Genomic DNA, 22,197 nt, shown 5'->3' on the forward strand with positions numbered 1-22,197 from the left:
GTTGTTTTTGTTGCACTGCTTTGCTTTATCTTGGCCAGGTCACAGTTGTAAATGAGAACTTGTTCTCAACTGGCCTACCTGGTTAAATAAAGGTGAAATTTAAAAAAAGTTAAAAGTAAAACACACACACACACACACACACACACACACACACACACACACACACACACACACACACACACACACACACACACACACACACACACACACACACACACACACACACACACACAGCACAACATTAATACATATACACTCCCCTCTAGTGGCTTTAGTTAGTATCACGGTTGATGTTTCTCTGTTTCTCTTAATATCTTCAGGTTCCTTGTCTGTATACGTTTCCAGAGCATGGTCTGGTTAGGGGGTTGTGCACTCTGAGACCCCTGTCTAGTTTCTGGGAGAAGATCACCCAGATTGCCCTAACCCCTGACCAATAGAATTTGAGTTCTGGTGTGACCTCATTCCTTTACTGGCTCAATTTATGATTCCATGTCTAGCAGTTGTAAAAACAAATGATAGTAATATACTCCCATGTCTTTGTCATGATCCATTTATCTGAAATGTAATATATGAAACGGAATGATTATGTGCAGTACCAGTCAAAGGTTTGGACACTCCTACTCATTTTATTTATTTGGACTATTTTCTACATTGTAGAATAACAGTGATGACATCAAAACAATGAAATAACACATATGGAATCATGTAGTAACCAAAAAAGTCTTAAACAATCAAAATATATGTTATATTTGAGATTCTTCAAAGTGGCCACCCTTTACCTTGATGACATCTTTGCACACTCTTGGCATTCTCTCAACCAGCTTTATGAGGAATGCTGGAAAAGCTTCTACATCTGCATTGCTTGCTGTTTGCTGTTTTAGGCTTGGTTTCTGTACAGCAGGGCTTTATAAGTCAATTTGATTGATTGACGGAGTTCCCACATAAGCTGAGCACTTGTTGGCTGATTTTCCTTCACTCTTCAGTCCAACTCATCCCAAACCATCTCAACTGGGTTGAGGTCAGGTGATTGTGGAGGCCAGGTCATCTGATGCAGCACTCCATCACTTTCCTTCTTGGTCAAATAGCCCTTACACAGCCTGGAGGTGTGTTGGGTCATTGTCCTGTTGAAAAACAAATGATAGTCCCACTAAGCGCAAACCAGATGTAATGGCGTATCGCTGCAGAAAGCTGTGGTAGCCATGCTGGTTATGTATGTCTTGAATAGAATTGATGTGTCCATACTTTTGACTGGTACTGTAGGTGAACACCTAATTTATTGACAGATTTGTGTTTTCGAGTCAGATATACAGTATCTTCAAACCCAGAGAGAGAGAAGACTATATACAGACATTCGCAGACATTTTGATTTGTAATTAATCAAAACCCACTGTCCCAGTTTTATGTGTCATTTTCCATACTTATTGATTTGTTAATGTGTTTTCCATGAATAAATCCATTGAAACCAACAGTGAGGAGAGGAGCTGATGTAGGTGATGATAGATAAGCACCTGTCTCCCTGTAGCATACTGGAGACATTATACTGCAGTTACAGTGCCCTGTCTCCCTGTAGCATACTGGAGACATTATACTGCAGTTACAGTGCCCTGTCTCCCTGTAGCATACTGGAGACATTATACTGCAGTTACAGTGCCCTGTCTCCCTGTAGCATACTGGAGACATTATACTGCAGTTACAGTGCCCTGTCTCCCTGTAGCATACTGGAGACATTATACTGCAGTTACAGTGCCCTGTCTCCCTGTTGCATACTGGAGACATTATACTGCAGTAACAATGCCCTGTCTCCCTGTAGCATACTGGAGACATTATACTGCAGTTACAATGCCCTGTCTCCCTGTAGCATACTGGAGACATTATACTGCAGTTACAGTGCCCTGTCTCCCTGTAGCATACTGGAGATATTATACTGCAGTTACAGTGCCCTGTCTCCCTGTAGCATACTGGAGACATTATACTGCAGTTACAATGCCCTGTCTCCCTGTAGCATACTGGAGACATTATACTGCAGTTACAGTGCCCTGTCTCCCTGTAGCATACTGGAGACATTATACTGCAGTTACAGTGCCCTGTCTCCCTGTAGCATACTGGAGACATTATACTGCAGTTACAGTGCCCTGTCTCCCTGTAGCATACTGGAGACATTATACTGCAGTTACAATGCCCTGTCTCCCTGTAGCATACTGGAGACATTATACTGCAGTTACAGTGCCCTGTCTCCCTGTAGCATACTGGAGACATTATACTGCAGTTACAGTGCCCTGTCTCCCTGTAGCATACTGGAGACATTATACTGCAGCATACAGTGCCTTGTCTCCCTGTAGCATACTGGAGATATTATACTGCAGTTACAGTGCCTTGCAAAAGTATTCAACCACTTGGCGTTTTCCTATTTTGTTGCATTACAACCTGTAATTTAAATGGATTTGTATTTGTATTTCATGTAATGGACATGAATAAAACAGCTTGTTTCACAAAAATTACAAAAATAAAACAATGGAAAAGTGGTGCAGCATATGTATTCACCCTCTTTGCTATGAAGCAAATAAATAAGATCTGGTGCAACCAATTACCTTCAGAAGTTACATAATTAGTTCAATAAAGTCCACCTGTGTGCAATCTAAGTGTCACATGAGCTGTCACATGATCTCAGTATACATACACCTGTTCTGAAAGGCCCCAGAGTCCGCAACACCACTAAGCAAGGGGCACCACCAAGCAAGAGGTACCATGAAGACCAAGGAGCTCTCCAAACAGGTCAGGGACAAAGTTGTGGAGAAGTACAGATCAGGATTGGGTTATAAAAAAATATCAGAAACTTTGAACATCCCGCGGAGCACCATTTAAATCCATTATTAAAAAATGGAATGAATATGGCACCACAACAAACCTGCCAGGAGGCCCGCCCACCAAGACTCACAAAACAGGCAAGGAGGGCATTAATCAGAGAGGCAACAAAGAGACCAAAGATAACCCTGAAGGAGATGCAAAGCTCCACAGCGGATCTGTCCATAGGACCACTTTAAGCCACACACTCTGCAGAGCTGGGCTTTATGGAAAAGTGGCCAGAAAAATATAAGCAAACATGTTTGGTGTTTGCCAAAAGGCATGTGGGATACTCCCCAAACATATGGAAGAAGGAACTCTGGTCAGATGAGACTAAAATTGAGCTTTTTGGCCATCAAGGAAAACGCTATGTCTGGCGTAAACCCAACACCTCCCATCACCCAGAGAACCCCATCCCCACAGTAAAGCATGGTGGTGGCAGCATCATGCTGTAGGTATGTTTTTCCATCGGCAGGGACTGGGAAACTGGTCAGAATTGAAGGAATGATGGATGGCGCTATATACAGTGAAATTCTTGAGGGAAACCTATTTCAGTCTTCCAGAGATTTGAGACTGGGACGGAGGTTCACCTTCCAGGAGGACAATGACGCTAAGCATACTGCTAAAGCAAGACTCGAGTGGTTTAAGGGGAAACATTTAAATGTCTTGGAATGGCCCAGACCTCAATCCAATTGAGAATCTGTGGTATGACTTAAAGATTGCTGTACACCAGCGAAACCCATCTAACTTGAAGGAGCTGGAGCAGTTTTGCCTTGGAGAATGGGCAAACATCCCAGTGGCTAGATGTGCCAAGCTTATAGAGACATACCCCAAAAGACTTACAGCTGTAATCGCTGCAAAAGGTGGCTCTACAAACTATTGACTTTGGGGGGGTGAATCGTTATGCACTCTCAAGTTTTCTGTTTTTTTGCCTTATTTCTTGTTTGTTTCACAATAAAATATATTTTGCATCTTCAAAGTGGTAGGCATGTTGTGTAAATCAAATGATACAAACCCCCCCTAATGCCAGGTTGTAAGGCAACAAAATAGGAAAAATGCCAATGGGGTGAATACTTCGCAAGCCAGTGTAAGTGTACAGGCCAGAAGTGCTTGTCATTGTCTTACAATCAATCATTCAGTACCTGGTTGATATATCAAAAAATAAGTAATATATGATTGAATTGCAATCTATTTCTCTGAGATGCAATTAATGAATGGATTTTGCAGTCATGTATGCATTTATTTGAATGATTTGTTGATTGATTTATTAAGCAGTTGGTATTTCTGAGAGCCCAGTAAGAGGGAGCTGTGTTCAGACAAATACACATGCACCCTGTACTGTAGAATTGTGCCATTTTTCATATTCACTGATGTCTTGATGTGTTTCTGTGAATAAATACATAAACATCCAGCCCTCTTGTCAACATGTACATACTGTCAGAGACTATCCAGTCTGTCAGATGATGGAGCCCGTGAGGCACTACAGACACTGAGGGTCCTTACGTAATGAGCTCTACATGTTAATTTACAGCCTGTGGTTTATATGGCTCCAGTGAGAGGGAGGCTGTGTGTGACTGTAGCCTCAGCTACATGTAGTTGCAGCTCTGTGCCATGTCTCTCACTTCTACGGTTGACTGTCCCCTTCAATCACTAAATAAAAACACCATTGGTGTGAATGAAGTGTGAAGGTGGTTTGAGCAGCAGATAGTACATGAAGTGATTTTATTCATTATAAAAGCCATCATCAAGCCTAAACAGTAGAACTGTACAAACACAGAGGATACATACATTAGTTGACATACTGTACATGGTGGATAAAAGGCATGACAACAACCTTCATTCATTTACATTTCCTGTCTGGAAAATTGCACCACAAATGAAGATGAAAAGAAAGTCATGTAAAAGACAGTGTACCAGTCTCAATGCTTTCCAGTAACAAACATCAAGACAATCATTTTAGCATTCAGTGTTATACCAGTCGACATTAGAAAACCACAAAAGGACCATGAGAGAACATTCTAGGCTGCATGAAATGCTCTTTAGCTGCCATTGCACAATATGTCACTGTCTTCTGACCTGCTCTACAGCATGGTGGAGAGAACTACAGGAAGACAAAACCATTAGTGTCATCTTAGCAAACTATTTGTCCACTCTAGTGTGTGTGTGGTTTAAGAAAACAGCTTCAACAACAGATACAGTAACTGCACAGCAGCCAAGATAAAAAAAAGAGAGAGATGAGGACAGACAGACACACTACTGGTTCCATCCCACATCAGAAAGACAGGACACACAGAGACCAACTAAGACAGACATCTTCAAACTAAAGTACAACTCAGTTGTACAAAACAAGCAATTAAAAGTAACCATCATTTGAAATATGAAGTTTATGATTATTAGTTTGAATTAGCATTAGATTATAATTTGTGTCAAACTGAATCTACAGTTGAAGTCGGAAGTTTACATACACCTTAGCCAAATACATTTAAACTCCGTTTTTCACAATTCCTGACATTTAATTCTAGTAAAAATTCCCTGTCTTAGGTCAGTTAGGATCACCACTTTATTTTAAGAATGTGAAATGTCAGAATAATAGTAGAGAGAATGATTTATTTCAGCTTTTATTTCTTTCATCACATTCCCAGTGGGTCAGAAGTTTACATACACTCAATTATTATTTGGTAGCATTGCCTTTAAATTGTTGAACTTGGGTCAAACGTTTTGGGTAGCCTCCCACAACAAGTTGGGTGAATTTTGGCCCATTCCTCCTGACAGAGCTGGTGTAACTGAGTCAGGTTTGTAGGCCTCCTTGTTCGCACATGCTTTTTCAGTTCTAACCACAAATGTTCTATAGGATTGAGGTCAGGGCTTTGCGATGGCCACTCCAATACCTTGACTTGTTGTCCTTAAGCCCTTTTGCCACAACTTTGGAAGACTTGAGGTCATTGTACATTTGGAAGACCCATTTGCGACCAAGCTTTAACTTGGTGTCTTTAACTGATGTCTTGAGATGTTGCTTCAATATATCCACATCATTTTCCTACATCATGATGCCATTTATTTTGTGAAGTGCACCAGTCCCTCCTGCAGCAAAGCACCCTCACAACATGATGCTGACACCCCCGTGCTTCACGGTTGGGATGGTGTTCTTCGGCTTGCAAGCCTCTCCCTTTTTCCTCCAAACCTAACAATTGTCATTATTGGCAAACAGTTCTATTTTTGTTTCATCAGACCAGAAGACATTTCTCCAAAAAGTACGATCTTTGGCCTCATGTGCAGTTTTTAATGGCGGTTTTGGAGCAGTGGCTGGAGCAGTCTTCCTTGCTGAGCGGCCTTTCAGGTTATGTTGATATAGGACTCGTTTTACTGTGAATATAGATACTTTTGTACCCGTTTCCTCCAGCATCTTTACAAGGTCCTTTGCTGCTGTTCTGGGATTGATTTGCACTTTTCGCACCAAAGTACGTTCATCTCCAGGAGACAGAACGCGTCTCCTTCCTGAGCGGTATGACGGCTGCGTGGTCCCATGGTGTTTATACTTGTGTACTATTGTTTGTACAGATGAGCGTGGTACCTTCAGTTATTTGGAAATTGCTCCCAAGGATGAACCAGACTTGTGGAGGTCTACAATTGTTTTTCTGAGGTCTTGGCTCTGTCAAGCAGAGGCACTGAGTTTAAAGGTAGGCCTTGAAATACATCCACAGGTACACCTCCAATTGAATCAAATTATGTAAATTAGCATATCAGTAGCTTCTAAAGCCAAAATAATTTTCTGGAATTTTCCAAGCTGTTTAAAGGCACAGTCAACTCAGTGTATGTTAACTTCTGACCCACTGGAATTGTGATACAGTGAAATAATCTGTCTGTAAACAATTGTTGGAAAAATGACTTGTGTCATGCACAAAGTAGATGTCCTAACCGACATGCCAAAACTAGTTTGTTAACAAGAAATTTGTGGAGTGGTTGAAAAATGAAATTTAATGACTCCAACCTAAGTGTATGTAAACTTCCGACTTCAACTGTATGTCCCTAACGGATACACAGTTTGGTCAAGCTGATTCCATAGATTCTCATGCAAAATGTTTATTAGTGAACAAGTCAAGCATTGTCAGTAGTTCCTAGAGTTCATGTAAGTGGTACTACAGACACATCGTCAGTAGTCTATGACATCACCAGCATCTATAGTACCGTACCTAAAGATGTGAGAGCACAAAAAACATCATTACTTCATCCTCCCACAGGATTGGTCCTTCCAGAATATCTTGTATACATTGAAGTCACCGGAGTCAACTGTCTGTATGTACATAAATATCCCATCCTTCAGCAGATTGTAGTTTGGGTCATAATAAGACATTCTATTATTCCATAATGTAGTCACTACCTATTCATAACCAGCCACAGTCTCCCAGTCTCCGACACATGGACCACCAGCCTGCAAGTACACAGACCTAGCCCAAGGTGTGTGTGTGTGTGTGTGTGTGTGTGTGTGTGTGTGTGTGTGTGTGTGTGTGTGTGTGTGTCTGTGTTAGTCCACTCCAAGTGCTCTGAGCTGTCTCTCTATCTCATCGTCAGAGATCTGTGTTTTCCGTTTAGGAGAGGCAGAGGGGAGATTCTTCCCTGCTGCTGGGGCTCTCACCATCTGAAAACACACACACATTACAACAGGTTAACACTGACACTGGGCTTACAACACACACATTACAACAGGTTAACACTGACACTGGGCTTACAACACACACATTACAACAGTGTAACACTGACACTGGGCTTACAACACACACATTACAACAGGTTAACACTGACACTGGGCTTACAACACACACATTACAACAGGTTAACACTGACACTGGGCTTACAACACACACATTACAACAGGTTAACACTGACACTGGGCTTACAACACACACATTACAACAGGTTAACACTGACACTGGGCTTACAACACACACATTACAACAGTGTAACACTGACACTGGGCTTACAACACACAAATTACAACAGGTTAACACTGACACTGGGCTTACAACACACACATTACAACAGTGTAACACTGACACTGGGCTTACAACACACACATTACAACAGGTTAACACTGACACTGGGCTTACAACACACACATTACAACAGTGTAACACTGACACTGGGCTTACAACACACACATTACAACAGGTTAACACTGACACTGGGCTTACAACACACACATTACAACAGTGTAACACTGACACTGGGCTTACAACACACACATTACAACAGGTTAACACTGACACTGGGCTTACAACACACACATTACAACAGGTTAACACTGACACTGGGCTTACAACACACACATTACAACAGGTTAACACTGACACTGGGCTTACAACACACACATTACAACAGTGTAACACTGACACTGGGCTTACAACACACACATTACAACAGGTTAACACTGACACTGGGCTTACAACACACACATTACAACAGGTTAACACTGACACTGGTCTTACAACACACACATTACAACAGGTTAACACTGACACTGGGCTTACAACACACACATTACAACAGTGTAACACTGACACTGAGCTTACAACACACACATTACAACAGGTTAACACTGACACTGGGCTTACAACACACACATTACAACAGGTTAACACTGACACTGGGCTTACAACACACACATTACAACAGGTTAACACTGACACTGGGCTTACAACACACACATTACAACAGGTTAACACTGACACTGGGCTTACAACACACACACATTACAACAGGTTAACACTGACACTGGGCTTACAACACACACATTACAACAGGTTAACACTGACACTGGGCTTACAGCACACACATTATAACAGGTTAACACTGACACTGGGCTTACAACACACACATTACAACAGGTTAACACTGACACTGGGCTTACAACACACACATTACAACAGGTTAACACTGACACTGGGCTTACAACACACACATTACAACAGGTTAACACTGACACTGGTCTTACAACACACACATTACAACAGGTTAACACTGACACTGGGCTTACAACACACACATTACAACAGGTTAACACTGACACTGGGCTTACAACACACACATTACAACAGCTTAACACTGACACTGGGCTTACAACCAGGTCATTGCACCCCCACAAAACTAGAATCGTCCCAGTAGGCAAAATTACTTTGAAAAGACATCTTTGCGAGGACATTGAACTCCAGGCCGGTCCGGACTGCACTAAACAAGACTGTAGCCTACGATGTTGCCTGAAATGTCATTTTATGAACGCCCACCTGTGGGAAGCCTACTGATGGTAAAACACCAAAAAAAAGACATCCAAAAGATGGAGTGTAGCCTACCATGTCAGCCCACAGTGGAATTGTATGAATGCCCATCCATGTGGTAGAGCCACCATTGGCTGTATTAGTCCTGATTCCTGTGACTAATCAATTTGGCTAATTAAGCTCTGAATATCAGCTTCCCAACTTTATCAGGAGTTATCGTGAGCCTATTTGCAATGTGTTTACACAGCGGGAGATGCACAAGTATTTAATTTTTCGCTATGATCAGCTTGTCAAAAATTGTGGGATACAAACTTGAAACCACTGATCATGACAACTCCTGGACAACAGTTGTGATTGTCCATTCCACTTTGACCTGTCTTGTTTTTAGGATATGTTGTCTGATAACATGACAGCGCATTCTTAATTTAATTGAGCGCCATTTACGTTAGGCATGATGTAAAAAGTCTCATTACATTGTCATCCATTTTATCTCCAGTCTGTAGGCTACAGAAAAGGCCACATACTCTTTCTACCATATCCTATATCCGCAATATAATTTATGTTAGATGATCTTTTTGACAGACCGTTGGTGGAGCGCAGCAGAGATGCATCTCTCCAACAGCACCCTGGAGAGGCGAGCTGGGAAAGGACAAGCTAAATATTTTGACAAAGTGGGCACTGCTTATCACACGGCAGCATCAGCGCTCACCTAAAAAGCCAAAATGACACTGGTTGAGAGAAATTGTCATTGTTTTAGGGCAAAATTATGTGAGGTTTTATGTGTTGTTGGAGGTGCGTCTTGGTCAGTTTAGCTCAGAAAATGGTGCCCTTTTCAATCTGCAGCCACATGTGGCTGCTTAATGAGCGGACCGGCCATGTTTACAACACACATACTAGTGGCTCTTCTGCATTGAGAGCGGTGTGGTGTAGTAACACATGTTGTCCCCCAGGGGGAGTGGGCTCTCTGCCAGATGGGGACAGCCACTAACGGCCTCTCATATATCATCATGCACAGGCAGACTACAGGCACAACCCAACCCGGCTACCTTCCCATACAGCACATATTGACAGACATGCAGGCACAATCTACAGACTACCTTCCCATAAGAACAGGCAGGCTAAGGGCTACCCCCCTCTCCTCCAGCTGCCTGTCTGCATGTCTGCTACACCTCACAGCATCCAGATGGAAGAAGGCTTTGAGATGGTATAGGACTATCTCTTACCTTTCCAGAGGACTGCTTATAGAGGGGCAGTGACTGTGGTATGGTATAGGACTCTCTCTTACCTTTCCAGAGGACTGCTTATAGAGGGAAGTGACTGTGGTATGGTATAGGACAGTATATCTTACCTTTCCAGAGATCTCAATGCCAATCTCATCCAGAACCTGGTTCACAATGTCCTGAGATTCTTCCTCGTCACCTGACTCGTCAAATATCTCATCTAACGTATCGTTGACTGGAGGGATGAAGGGAGAGGAGTAAACAGGAAGGGGGAGGGGGCAGACAGAGAGAGGTAGAGACAGAGGTACTAGTCAGTTTACCGTAAAGCTGTGAGTTAACAGGTCTTTGAAACACCAGGCGAACACATTGATCTGCATGGAGTTTTTGGTTTGGACTTGACAGTTTTTTTGTTACTATTGTGCATATTTTAAATATTTAAATCCTAGGCTAGGGAGCCAATGACAGCAGCTCTTACTCATGTCCTCTGTCATGCCCATCTTCATGTTCTCCTTCTGGAAGTCCTGCATGGTGTGGAGGGTCTTCTGAGGATCCATCTTCTTGTTCACCGCCTGCATTGTCTGGACAACACACAGACACACAAGAGTTACAACACAAATACTACTACACCATACTGCACAGACAATACACAACTCCCAGAGCATGTACCCACATTATCAACACAGAGGGATCCTCTTCTTTCTGTGTGTTGGCACAGCCTTGGCCTAGTTTCACTCCGGAGCCTAAAACATCCAAACGAGCTGCACACACTGCCTCTAATTAGATGTCATTTGCATATTGTCCCCAAACTGTTTGAGAGTGTCCCTGTTTCTGGAGGTTTCTCTGCAGCTGCATATTGGTGTGTGTCTGTACATAGAGGCTGGTTTGGCGTTTTTGGTGAAAAGTTTGTACTTTCTCCTCCACAATGAAGACAAATGGTCGTACCCAGAGTAGCAGGAGTCATAGAAGGATACACACACATTCAGTTACATTCTACCACCTCAGAATGGTGAGCTGTTTTCCCTAAACACGATCAGTTCATCACTTTGTTTCAGCTAATCACCATCCTGATTATGATTCATTAACAGACAGCTTTGAATTAGAAAAAAAAAGATAGATCATTAATACATGAATAACAACATTAACAAATACTTAGTGACTGTAACTAGTTCACGGTCCAAGCCTAAACACGATGGGCTAATATAGTCCTATAACTGGGCTAATTAGATATGCTGCTTTGAACATGACCGGAAGCCAAACTGATAACAGCTAAGATGTGTATGGATGTCATCTGTGTGTCTGAGCTGTAAACAGGTGTAGGATGGAGGATCTCCACCCAGTCAGACAAACATTACCATCCTGAGGGGATGACAGGAAATAATAGACAGACTAAGAGACTAATTATTACACACTCGGGAGGAGAATAATCCTTTGAAGTGTTCTGCTGTTTTTGGAGAAGCTGTTTGAATGTTTTAACTGGGTTAGTGGACCTGCTTTTGGCCTCAATTACCCAGACACACAGAAACACATAGATGTATGTGCGGAGCTACTCCACAACAAATGCTCCAACTTGGTGTATGGCTCTTTACCTTAGCCGTAGCAGACATAGCTCCTGCCATCTTCATCTGGGAGTTCATGACCTTGGTCTGTGTAGACATGGAGGTGACCTTTGAACTGACGGCGTAGGTCCTGTTTTTCTGCTTCCTCAGCTGGACCAGCTGCTTGGCCAGGATCTTGCAGGCCTCCCGGTTCCCAGACTTAGCCATCTTCTTTATCTCCATCTCCTAGGAGGGAAGGAACATGAGCAGAATTATCAAGGGGGAGCTTCTGACTGGCTTTAAATCAGGAAACTTCACTACACTCATACTGTTTACATAAATACATACACATACTGTATACAATACATATACATCAGGTTCCCCAGAGAGCCCTGTTAGAGTATAAACAGTGTAAATAGTATGATTTGGCAATGGTCTAAACACCTGAAAGCTACCGGCCTCTCTTAGCTTCGATAAACACATGAAATCAGCCTCTCGCCCTGAGGAAACACACACCGCAAGGCTGTACATGTCCTCTGGGAAACAGTACAGATTCAGCTGCAGCCCTGGGAGTGTTTGTGTTTGTTCTGAAGAGCCAGACCTGAAAACAATTATTTATTAAGGATCATCATTACAGTTTACAGGATTAATACTCCCAAATGCTCCACCCCTTCCCTCTCCCTCTTCCCACGCACGTATGAGGGTTAAACTGCCATTAGGCAGTGCTGCGTAAGGTGGAGAGGAGCTGAGCTGAGGGAAGGAGCTGATTGAAGTGCTCTCCTCAGGTAGAGAACTCTGGTAAACAGCTGAGGAGGCTCATTACATAACCCTCAGAGATATACACAGGTGGTGTCTGTCTGCCTGCTAACTAGAATAGACAGAAAATATAAGACCTAAGCATCTTAATAATTATGCTTATATTTAATATCTGCCATAGAGCAAACATGATGCTGAAAATATTGAACAGTGGGAATCTAGGATGATCTAGCTGAGTTTCAGTGTTGACTGACTGAGATGATGAGTGTTGCTGATGTGAGCTTATTACTGATGTTCGACAGACAGACAGACAGACAGACAGACAGACAGACAGACAGACAGACAGACAGAGAGAAAGAGAGAGAGCTAGAGAACGGGAGAGAGAGAGAACGAGAGAGAGAACGAGAGCGAGAGAGAGAGAGAGAGAGAACGGGAGAGAGAGAGAGAACGGGAGAGAGATAGAACGAGAGAGAGAACGAGAGAGAGAGAGAACGGGAGAGAGAGAGAACGGGAGAGAGAGAGCGAGAGAGAGCGAGAGAGAGAGAGAACGAGAGCGAGAACGAGAGCGAGAGAGAGAGAGAGAGAACGAGAGAGAGAGAGAGAACGAGAGAGAGAACGAGAGAGAGAGAGAGAACGAGAGAGAGAGAGAGAACGAGAGAGAGAGAGAGAGAATGGGAGAGAGAGAGAGAACGGGAGAGAGAGAGAGAGAGAACGGGAGAGAGAGAGAGAGAGAACGGGAGAGAGAACGAGAGAGAGAGAACGGGAGAGAGAGAGAACGAGAGAGAGAGAGAACGAGAGAGAGAACGAGAGAGAGAGAGAGAGAGAGAGAACGGGAGAGAGAGAGAGAACGAGAGAGAGAACGAGAGAGAACGAGAGAGAACGGGAGAGAGAGAACGGGAGAGAGAGAGAGAACGAGAGAGAGAACGAGAGAGAGAGAGAGAACGAGAGAGAGAGAGAGAGAGAACGGGAGAGAGAACGGGTGAGAGAGAGAGAGCGGGAGAGAGAGAGAGAACGGGAGAGAGAACGAGTGAGAGAGAGAGAACAGGAGAGAGAGAACGAGTGAGACCGAGAGAGAGAGAGAGCGCGAGAGAGATAGAGAGAGAGAACGGGAGAGAACGGGAGAGAACGAGAGAGAATGAGGGAGACCGAGAGAACGAGAGACAGAGAACGAGGGAGACAGAGAGAACGAGAGAGAGAGAACGAGTGAGACCGAGAGAACGAGAGAGAGAGAACGAGGGAGACCGAGAGCGCGAGAGAGACAGAGAGCGAGAGAGACAGAGAGCGAGAGAGACAGAGAGCGAGAGAGACAGAGAGCGAGAGAGACAGAGAGCGAGAGAGACAGAGAGCGAGAGCGACAGAGAGCGAGAGAGACAGATCCCTCAAAAGAAACATAAATTTCAACATACCAATTAGGATTTGGCTAAAAATACTTGAATCAGTCATAGAGCCCATTGCCCTTTATGGTTGTGAGGTCTGGGGTCCGCTCACCAACCAAGACTTCACAAAATGGGACAAACACCAAATTGAGACTCTGCACGCAGAATTCTGCAAAAATATCCTCTGTGTACAACGTAGAACACCAAATAATGCATGCAGAGCAGAATTAGGCCGATACCCACTAATTATCAAAATCCAGAAAAGAGCCGTTAAATTCTACAACCACCTAAAAGGAAGTGATTCACAAACCTTCCATAACAAAGCCATCACCTACAGAGAGATGAACCTGGAGAAGAGTCCCCTAAGCAAGCTGGTCCTGGGGCTCTGTTCACAAACACAAACACACCCTACAGAGCCCCAGGACAACAGCACAATTAGACCCAACCAAATCATGAGAAAACAAAAAGATAATTACTTGACACATTGGAAAGAATTAACAAAAAAACAGAGCAAACTAGAATGCTATTTGGCCCTAAACAGAGAGTACACAGCGGCAGAATACCTGACCACTGTGACTGACCCAAAATTAAGGAAAGCTTTGACTATGTACAGACTCAGTGAGCATAGCCTTGCTATTGAGAAAGGCCGCCGTAGGCAGACATGGCTCTCAAGAGAAGACAGGCTATGTGCTCACTGCCCACAAAATGAGGTGGAAACTGAGCTGCACTTCCTAACCTCCTGCCCAATGTATGACCATATTAGAGAGACATATTTCCCTCAGATTACACAGATCCACAAAGAATTCGAAAACAAATCCAAATTTGAAAAACTCCCATATCTACTGGGTGAAATTCCACAGTGTGCCATCACAGCAGCAAGATTTGTGACCTGTTGCCACGAGAAAAGGGCAACCAGTGAAGAACAAACACCATTGTAAATACAACCCATATTTATGCTTATTTATTTTATCTTGTGTCCTTTAACCATTTGTACATTGTTAAAACACTGTATATATATATATATAATATGACATTTGTAATGTCTTTACTGTTTTGAAACCTCTGTATGTGTAATGTTTACTGTTAATTTTTGTTGTTTTTCACTTTATATTTTCACTTTGTATGTTGTCTACCTCACTTGCTTTGGCAATGTTAACACATGTTTCCCATGCCAATAAAGCCCTTGAATTGAATTGAATTGAATTGACAGAGAGCGAGAGAGACAGAGAGCGAGAGAGACAGAGAGCGAGAGAGACAGAGAGCGAGAGAGACAGAGAGCGAGAGAGACAGAGAGCGAGACAGACAGAGAGCGAGACAGACAGAGAGCGAGACAGACAAAGAGCGAGAGAGACAAAGAGCGAGAGAGACAGAGAGAGACAGAGAGCGAGAGAGAGACAGAGAGCGAGAGAGAGAGACAGAGAGCGAGAGAGAGAGAGACAGAGAGCGAGAGAGAGAGAGACAGAGAGCGAGAGAGAGAGAGACAGAGAGCGAGAGACAGACAGAGAGCGAGAGAGACAGAGAGCGAGAGAGACAGAGAGCGAGAGAGACAGAGAGCGAGAGAGACAGAGAGCAAGAGACCGAGAGCGAGAGACAAGAGCTACAACTGACAGATAGATGATGCCATCACACAGAGTAACAATGTATATAGAGACAGACTGATCTAATGGACCAGGGCAATATTTCAACTAGATAAGTGACAAAACATGTTCCTTTTCAGTTGTGTTTTTGGGGAGCTTGCTGAAAGACCCAGTAGTCTCTGTGTTAGTGATAATAATATGGACATCAGTTGTGTTTTTGGGGAGCTTGCTGAAAGACCCAGTAGTCTCTGTGTTAGTGATAATAATATGGACATCAGTTGTGTTTTTGGGGAGCTTGCTGAAAGACCCAGTAGTCTCTGTGTTAGTGATAATAATATGGACATCAGTTGTGTTTTTGGGGGAGCTTGCTGAAAGACCCAGTAGTCTCTGTGTTAGTGATAATAATATGGACATCAGTTGTGTTTTTGGGGAGCTTGCTGAAAGACCCAGTAGTCTCTGTGTTAGTGAGTCTAATAATAATGAGGAGTCTCCCAGCACAGCAACTACAGCAGCCCCAGCAGAGCAAGAGCAAACAGAGACCGGGAAAGCTGTGTGGTGTGTGTGTGTGTGTGTGTGTGTGTTAAACTGTAAAATAGGTCACTACCTCTTCTTAGAGAATAGATTTTTCAGACCAACAAAAATAGTAACTAGATTAATTAGGAGAAATATTAATGAGTAATAAAAAGCTGGTCCCTTGGGAGGCAATTCTGTCCTGTGATGTTTACTTAAAACAACATCGAGACACCACTCTTCCTTTCATCTTTCTGACATAGGATGAAATGGAGGGGAAATGTTGTATTCTGCTGTTCACACAGCCCTGTCATGACTCTGTGTTCTACCTCCTCTCTCCCCTGTAGCTATCTACCTGTCCAATCCTGTCCTTTCTATCTCAGCCATAAGCGAAGCAGCCTGTAGGCCTAATAGACAGATCAGGAAAGGGATGTGAGTTGAGGTAGGGGGTAGGATGGAGCAGGATTAGCCTACAGTCATTTACACACGTTTGATGCAATCAGCAGCAATCTACAGAAAAGGTACTACTGAGAAACTAATACCTGCCTCCGTCCTACCAGCACTTCATAGAGTGAGTGATGTGTGTGTGTGTGTGTGTGTGTGTGTGTGTCTCACCATTTGTTTCTCTTGTTTCTCCAGAGCAGCTCTGTCTCTAGTGATCTGTCTCTGAGTACCACGAAGCTCCTTAGTCTGTTCCTTTATAATGTCTGAGAGAGAGAGAGAGAAAATGTTTACTCTACAAACATACACAGTTATTGAATCAAAATGATTTATGACATACAGTTCATTCACACAGTTATGCTTGGCATTGTGCTAGGCCTTCTGTAAAAGCTATAGAAGCATGGTACCATTCTGGGGTAGTAGACCAGGACAATAGCTCTAGACTAGACATTTCTCATTAACAGGGCTGAGGCTGGAATCTAAACCATCCCTGCCTCACTCTCCATTACCCAGACAGGGCGTGTGTATAACACAGTCAGACCACACGCCCTGCTCCAAATACCACTCTCCATTACCCTGATAGGGCGTGTGTATAACACAGTACGAAACACACGCCCTGCTCCAAATACCACTCTCCATTACCCTGATAGGGCGTGTGTATAACACAGTCTGAAACACACGCCCTGCTCCAAATACCACTCTCCGTTACCCTGATAGGGCGTGTGTATAACACAGTCTGAAACACACGCCCTGCTCCAAATACCACTCTCCATTACCCTGATAGGGCGTGTGTATAACACAGTCTGAAACACACGCCCTGCTCCAAATACCACTCTCCATTACCCTGATAGGGCGTGTGTATAACACAGTCTGAAACACACGCCCTGCTCCAAATACCACTCTCCTTTACCCTGATAGGGCGTGTGTATAACACAGTCCGACCACACGCCCTGCTCCAAATACCACTCTCCATTACCCTGATAGGGCGTGTGTATAACACAGTCCGACCACACGCCCTGCTCCAAATACCACTCAACTTCTACACGATAGAAGTGGATTATTTCTTAAAGTACAGAGGGACCAACACTAAAGAGAGCTCAGCATCTAACTCTTATAGTTCAGATAGACCCAAACAGCCCTTCATAACATAGTATTTATACTTTTACAAACGTAGGCAGGGTAAACTGTGTGGCAGGGTAAACAGTGTGGCAGGGTAAACAGTGTGGCAGGGTAAACAGTGTGGCAGGGTAAACTGTGTGGCAGGGTAAACAGTGTGGCAGGGTAAACAGTGTGGCAGGGTAAACAGTGTGGCAGGGTAAACAGTGTGGCAGGGTAAACAGTGTGGCAGGGTAAACAGTGTGGCAGGGTAAACTGTGTGGCAGGGTAAACTGTGTGGCAGGGTAAACTGTGTGGCAGGGTAAACTGTGTGGCAGAGTAAACTGTGTGGCAGGGTAAACTGTGTGGCAGGGTAAACTTTGTGGCAGGGTAAACTGTGTGGCAGGGTAAACTGTGTGGCAGAAGTGTGGACTCGAGTCACAAATATGATGATTTGCAACTCGACTTTGACTTTAACACCAATGACTTATGACTCGACCTGACTTGATAACCCTCCCCAAGCCCAAATATATAAAAATTATGCTATTAAAAAAAGTGTACAGCGCATCAACTCTTCATTTAACGGATTCAAGTTTGAATCGGACAGCAGCCAATTAAATTGTACCAGCTGAGAAAAAGTTGCGTGTGGCAGTGCAGAGGAACGTTGGCAGGTGAATTCAGATGGAGCTCTTGGAAAGATGATAACCAAAATGATTATTTTCGGATATAAAGATGACCTTTCAACAAAAAACGGACTGCAACTTGTAAAACATGCGGGAAGAAAATTACAGACGGAGGCGCAACAATTTCCAACTTTGTTCGATATTTGAAACTGCACAAAGAACGGTAAGTCGTTGCCAATATTGCCGACAGCTATATATTTTATTTCTTTACTGGTGTATCATGTAGGCTAATGTAACTTTAAATCAATGAGCCTCCACACAGTCAGTCAGTGCGGAAACGTGATCATTGCACCCAAGACTGAGCTACAACTGGCTAGGCAGTTGGTAGCCTAAATCCTGACTGATGTTACTGGTGTTCCTAAAACCATTGACATACATTAGCCTACTGTAACCACACAGAGAGTGTGTGTGTGGGGGTGTGTGTGTGTTAAGGTTGGGCGATTGTGTACAAGCCTACATCGCCCGATTGCACCCCATAGCGATCCTCGATAGTCGATCACTATTGGGTGTGTGTGGGGGGGGGGGGGGGGGGGGTGTTCTTTCTCATGGCTACCCATGTATTTCCATGGAAATATAACGTTTATTTGGAAATAAATAAATATATAGAGATATTTTTAAAAGCATTCATGATTTGTGTAAATGTAATATACTAACTATTACTCTTGTTAAAAATATGAAATGGTATTACATTTGGTGAAGAGTACATTATGACTTGTTTAGGACTCGAAACTCAAAGTTTAGGACTTGACAGTCTTGACTTGAGACTTGATGGTCTTGACTTGGACTTGCCTTTCTTGACTTGGGACTTGACTTGGGACTTGAGTGCTAAGACTTGAGACTTACTTGTGACTTGTAAAACAATGATTTGGTCCCACCTCTGCTATGTGGTGTCAACAAATAAGAATCAATGTTTTAAGACAGGATATAACCCTTGAAGTGTAGCATCAAGGGGACCATATTGAAGTGAAGAAGAGGGGGCATGCATGAAGAGAGTCATACAGGAGCAGTCCCTAAGACACACAAACACACACATACACACACACACAGCTGTGAATGTGTCCCAGTCATCCCAGCTCCTGTATTAGGGTAGAGGACACAGTCCCCTACACTGCTATTAGCCAGAGATTCTCCCTACAGTGGAGTGGGTACTAGTAGCTCTAACACCAGCCTCTAAATTGAGCCTCTAAATTCAACCTCTAAATTCAGCCTCTAACACCAGACTCAAATTCAGCCTCTAACAGCAGACTCAAATTCAGCCTCTAACACCAGACTCAAATTCAGCCTCTAAATTCAGCCTCTGTTGACCCTCTCTTTCACTACTGGATCAAAATGCTACATATTCAAAGAAAATTACTTTTCTTAAAAGGGTTTCCTCAAAACTAAAGAGAAGTATATATAAAACATTTAAAAACAATATTTTTGTTTTAGAAAATATCATTTCCTCAGTGAAAGTCCAAACTGAAGCATGGCAGCAGTGAATGTTGTGTTATAAAGCATGTCAATCTTTTAGAGTAAAATGCCTGGTGAGAGTGATAGAGAAATTATAGATATATAACATTTCTCTCTCATATATATATTATATATATATCCCCACAGCAGAAAAGTTAAATAAATGTTTTTGCAGATTAATAGGCTCTCAAAATCTGACAAAATTACCCTAAAGTAGAAAATGTTGACAAAAAAATGAACTAAAATAGTGAAAATCCTTGCTATAGGTACCAGAGCCTCATCTCCACCAAAACTCCAGAGAGAGAGAGAGAGAGAGAGAGAGAGAGAGAGAGAGAGAGAGAGAGAGAGAGAGAGAGAGAGAGAGAGAGAGAGAGAGAGAGAGAGCTGGACCACTTGTGAGAGTGAAGCGTAGTATCTACGTACAGGGTGACGTATTGACAACGTCTAAAAGAGGGTGGGGTATCATCTATAAAACTCCTCCAGCTAACCTCCACCCGCCATCGCACCCCCGCACGCCACTACACGCCCTACTATGGGATACCACTGCTTCTCGACATCGGGCAACCTTGGCACGCCACGTCCAGAGAGAGAAGAGGAGATATCCTATCAACTATCTGACCTTAATAAAGGTACAGCAAAATGACAGTAAGTTAATATTCTTTATCAATGACACTGTGGTCATGGAATGACTTTTTTCACATTGAATGAGATAAACTTGAAATAGAATTAGATGGAAACTTTAATAAAGTAATTAGTGATTTAGCTATAATTGATGCATTATATTTTCTAAATAGCCTGAAGGGTTATTGCATTTGACCTCGTAAGGTTGATGGCCATTAAGCAAGACATTTTAACTGATAGGCATTAGGCCCAGTATTTCAATGGCTCAAGGCAATATAAGATGGAGACATTTCTTCCTCTTCTTAACCTTTGTTATCGAGGTAAGACACATTGAGATAAAATATATTTTTCAAGAGACCTGAAAATCTATATTTTGTGGTTCTCCGTTCAACATATTGCTACATCTCCAAAGAGAGAGAGACAGAGAGACAGAGAGACAGACAGACTTAGTTAGTTAGTTAGTTGTGCATTGACTGATGAATTTGTTTCCCATGCATCACATTTGACAACTCTGAGACAGGAACACTGAAATAAGTGTTTTACAGTCCTAAACATATCCTAATAGAAATATTGACATCATCATCACTTAACTTAAGAGCCATTTTGTGGGGGTTTGGGGTAGTAGAGGGACTGGAGCAGACTATTGTCAACATAACCTATATCCATCTGTCTTTTAATAAACAGAATGAAGTAACGCAATCACTCAACACCAGTATCTATGGATCACACGATTCTCTCACTAGCTCTGTCTAAATCTGAACAAAGCTTTCTTACAGGACTTACATTGCTAGATGCTGTTCCTTGGAATGGATATGTTGCAGTCAGCAGGTAAGTTACAAAGTAACACTTGAACATACTGTAGACAGCGTCATCACATCAATTGAACAATGTACCAATGTCTGCAGCTACACTGTAACTGTTCACCAGTTACACGATGGTCATAAATTGTGACACACAACACAGAACAGTGTTTTTTAAACAACTTTACCAGCTACCTTCACTAATACACAGACAAGTGGAATTGTATGTCTAGTTTCAGGCAGCCAGTTTATAAATATCCTTGGTATTTCAGCTAATCCTCATTAACACACAATCTAACTTTAGAGGATTCAACGTTGACCAATTTTGATTTCGTAACATAAACATGAATCGTGACTTTTCAAACTGGTATCAGTTAAACTGGTAAAACAGGCTTGTTCAGTAGCCTATGCTCGTTAGTGGCGGACTGGCGCTCACCAAAACAAACAACTTTGTTCATTTGTTACAAGTCTACAATCAGTGGAAAACAAACTTACCATCGACTGTCTTCTTCTTGAATAGAGATGCCATGGCGCACAAATGAAAACTAAAACCTTTTAATACTAAAAACAACTTCTCCGCTCCCCGACGGTCACCAGCTAAACTGTCGCCCTATCAACAATCTGAGATTTCCTGGTCGAAGTGCTTCCACAGCTTCTCACATGACAGCCCCGACTCTCTGACGACACCAAGTCCAGTTCCTCGAGTCTCCTGTAGAGCGCGGTACTGTTCCAACTTCAAACTGACGCATTCTACCAGTCATTACAACCCGCACAGTGAATTCTGTAAGAACTGTGGTAGATAAAAGCCATAAAAGTAATAAGTGATGATTTGGTCAACTCTGCTCTGAAATTGCAGAGACTGAGGAGAAAAAGAGGATTAGTCACTTGAAGGCAAGAGTAGGTCGAGCGCAGGCCATATTCATTAGAATTTGGGTTTTCAGTTTTGCATATTGGATTATGCCCCTATTAGAAAATATCTTTCTATGTACATGTTTTTATATGTACATTTTCTATGTACATGTCT

General features: G+C 42.8%; 1 protein-coding gene across 2 annotated transcripts; it reads right to left on the reverse strand.

Annotated features, from left to right (window-relative positions):
* Window positions 1–4,546: 4,546 nt before the first annotated feature.
* On the reverse strand, window positions 4,547–21,815 carry LOC139402217 (charged multivesicular body protein 2b). 2 transcript variants are annotated; one of them, XM_071146331.1, is made up of 7 exons: window positions 21,669–21,804; window positions 16,700–16,791; window positions 11,917–12,111; window positions 10,806–10,908; window positions 10,459–10,565; window positions 7,335–7,477; window positions 4,555–7,296 (listed from the first exon to the last, which is right to left on the reverse strand). In XM_071146331.1, the coding sequence occupies exons 1-6, from the start codon at window positions 21,700–21,702 to the stop codon at window positions 7,364–7,366; spliced, it is 645 nt and encodes a 214-aa protein (XP_071002432.1). In that variant the 5' UTR covers window positions 21,703–21,804; the 3' UTR covers window positions 4,555–7,296; window positions 7,335–7,363. The 2 variants fall into 2 exon arrangements, with proteins under 2 accessions (XP_071002428.1, XP_071002432.1); XM_071146327.1 differs by having other exon boundaries at window positions 4,547–7,477; window positions 21,669–21,815.
* Between the last annotated feature and the right edge of the window lie 382 nt (window positions 21,816–22,197).

Source organism: Oncorhynchus clarkii, chromosome 3, assembly GCF_045791955.1.
Source record: "Oncorhynchus clarkii lewisi isolate Uvic-CL-2024 chromosome 3, UVic_Ocla_1.0, whole genome shotgun sequence".
Taxonomy (NCBI): domain Eukaryota; kingdom Metazoa; phylum Chordata; class Actinopteri; order Salmoniformes; family Salmonidae; genus Oncorhynchus; species Oncorhynchus clarkii.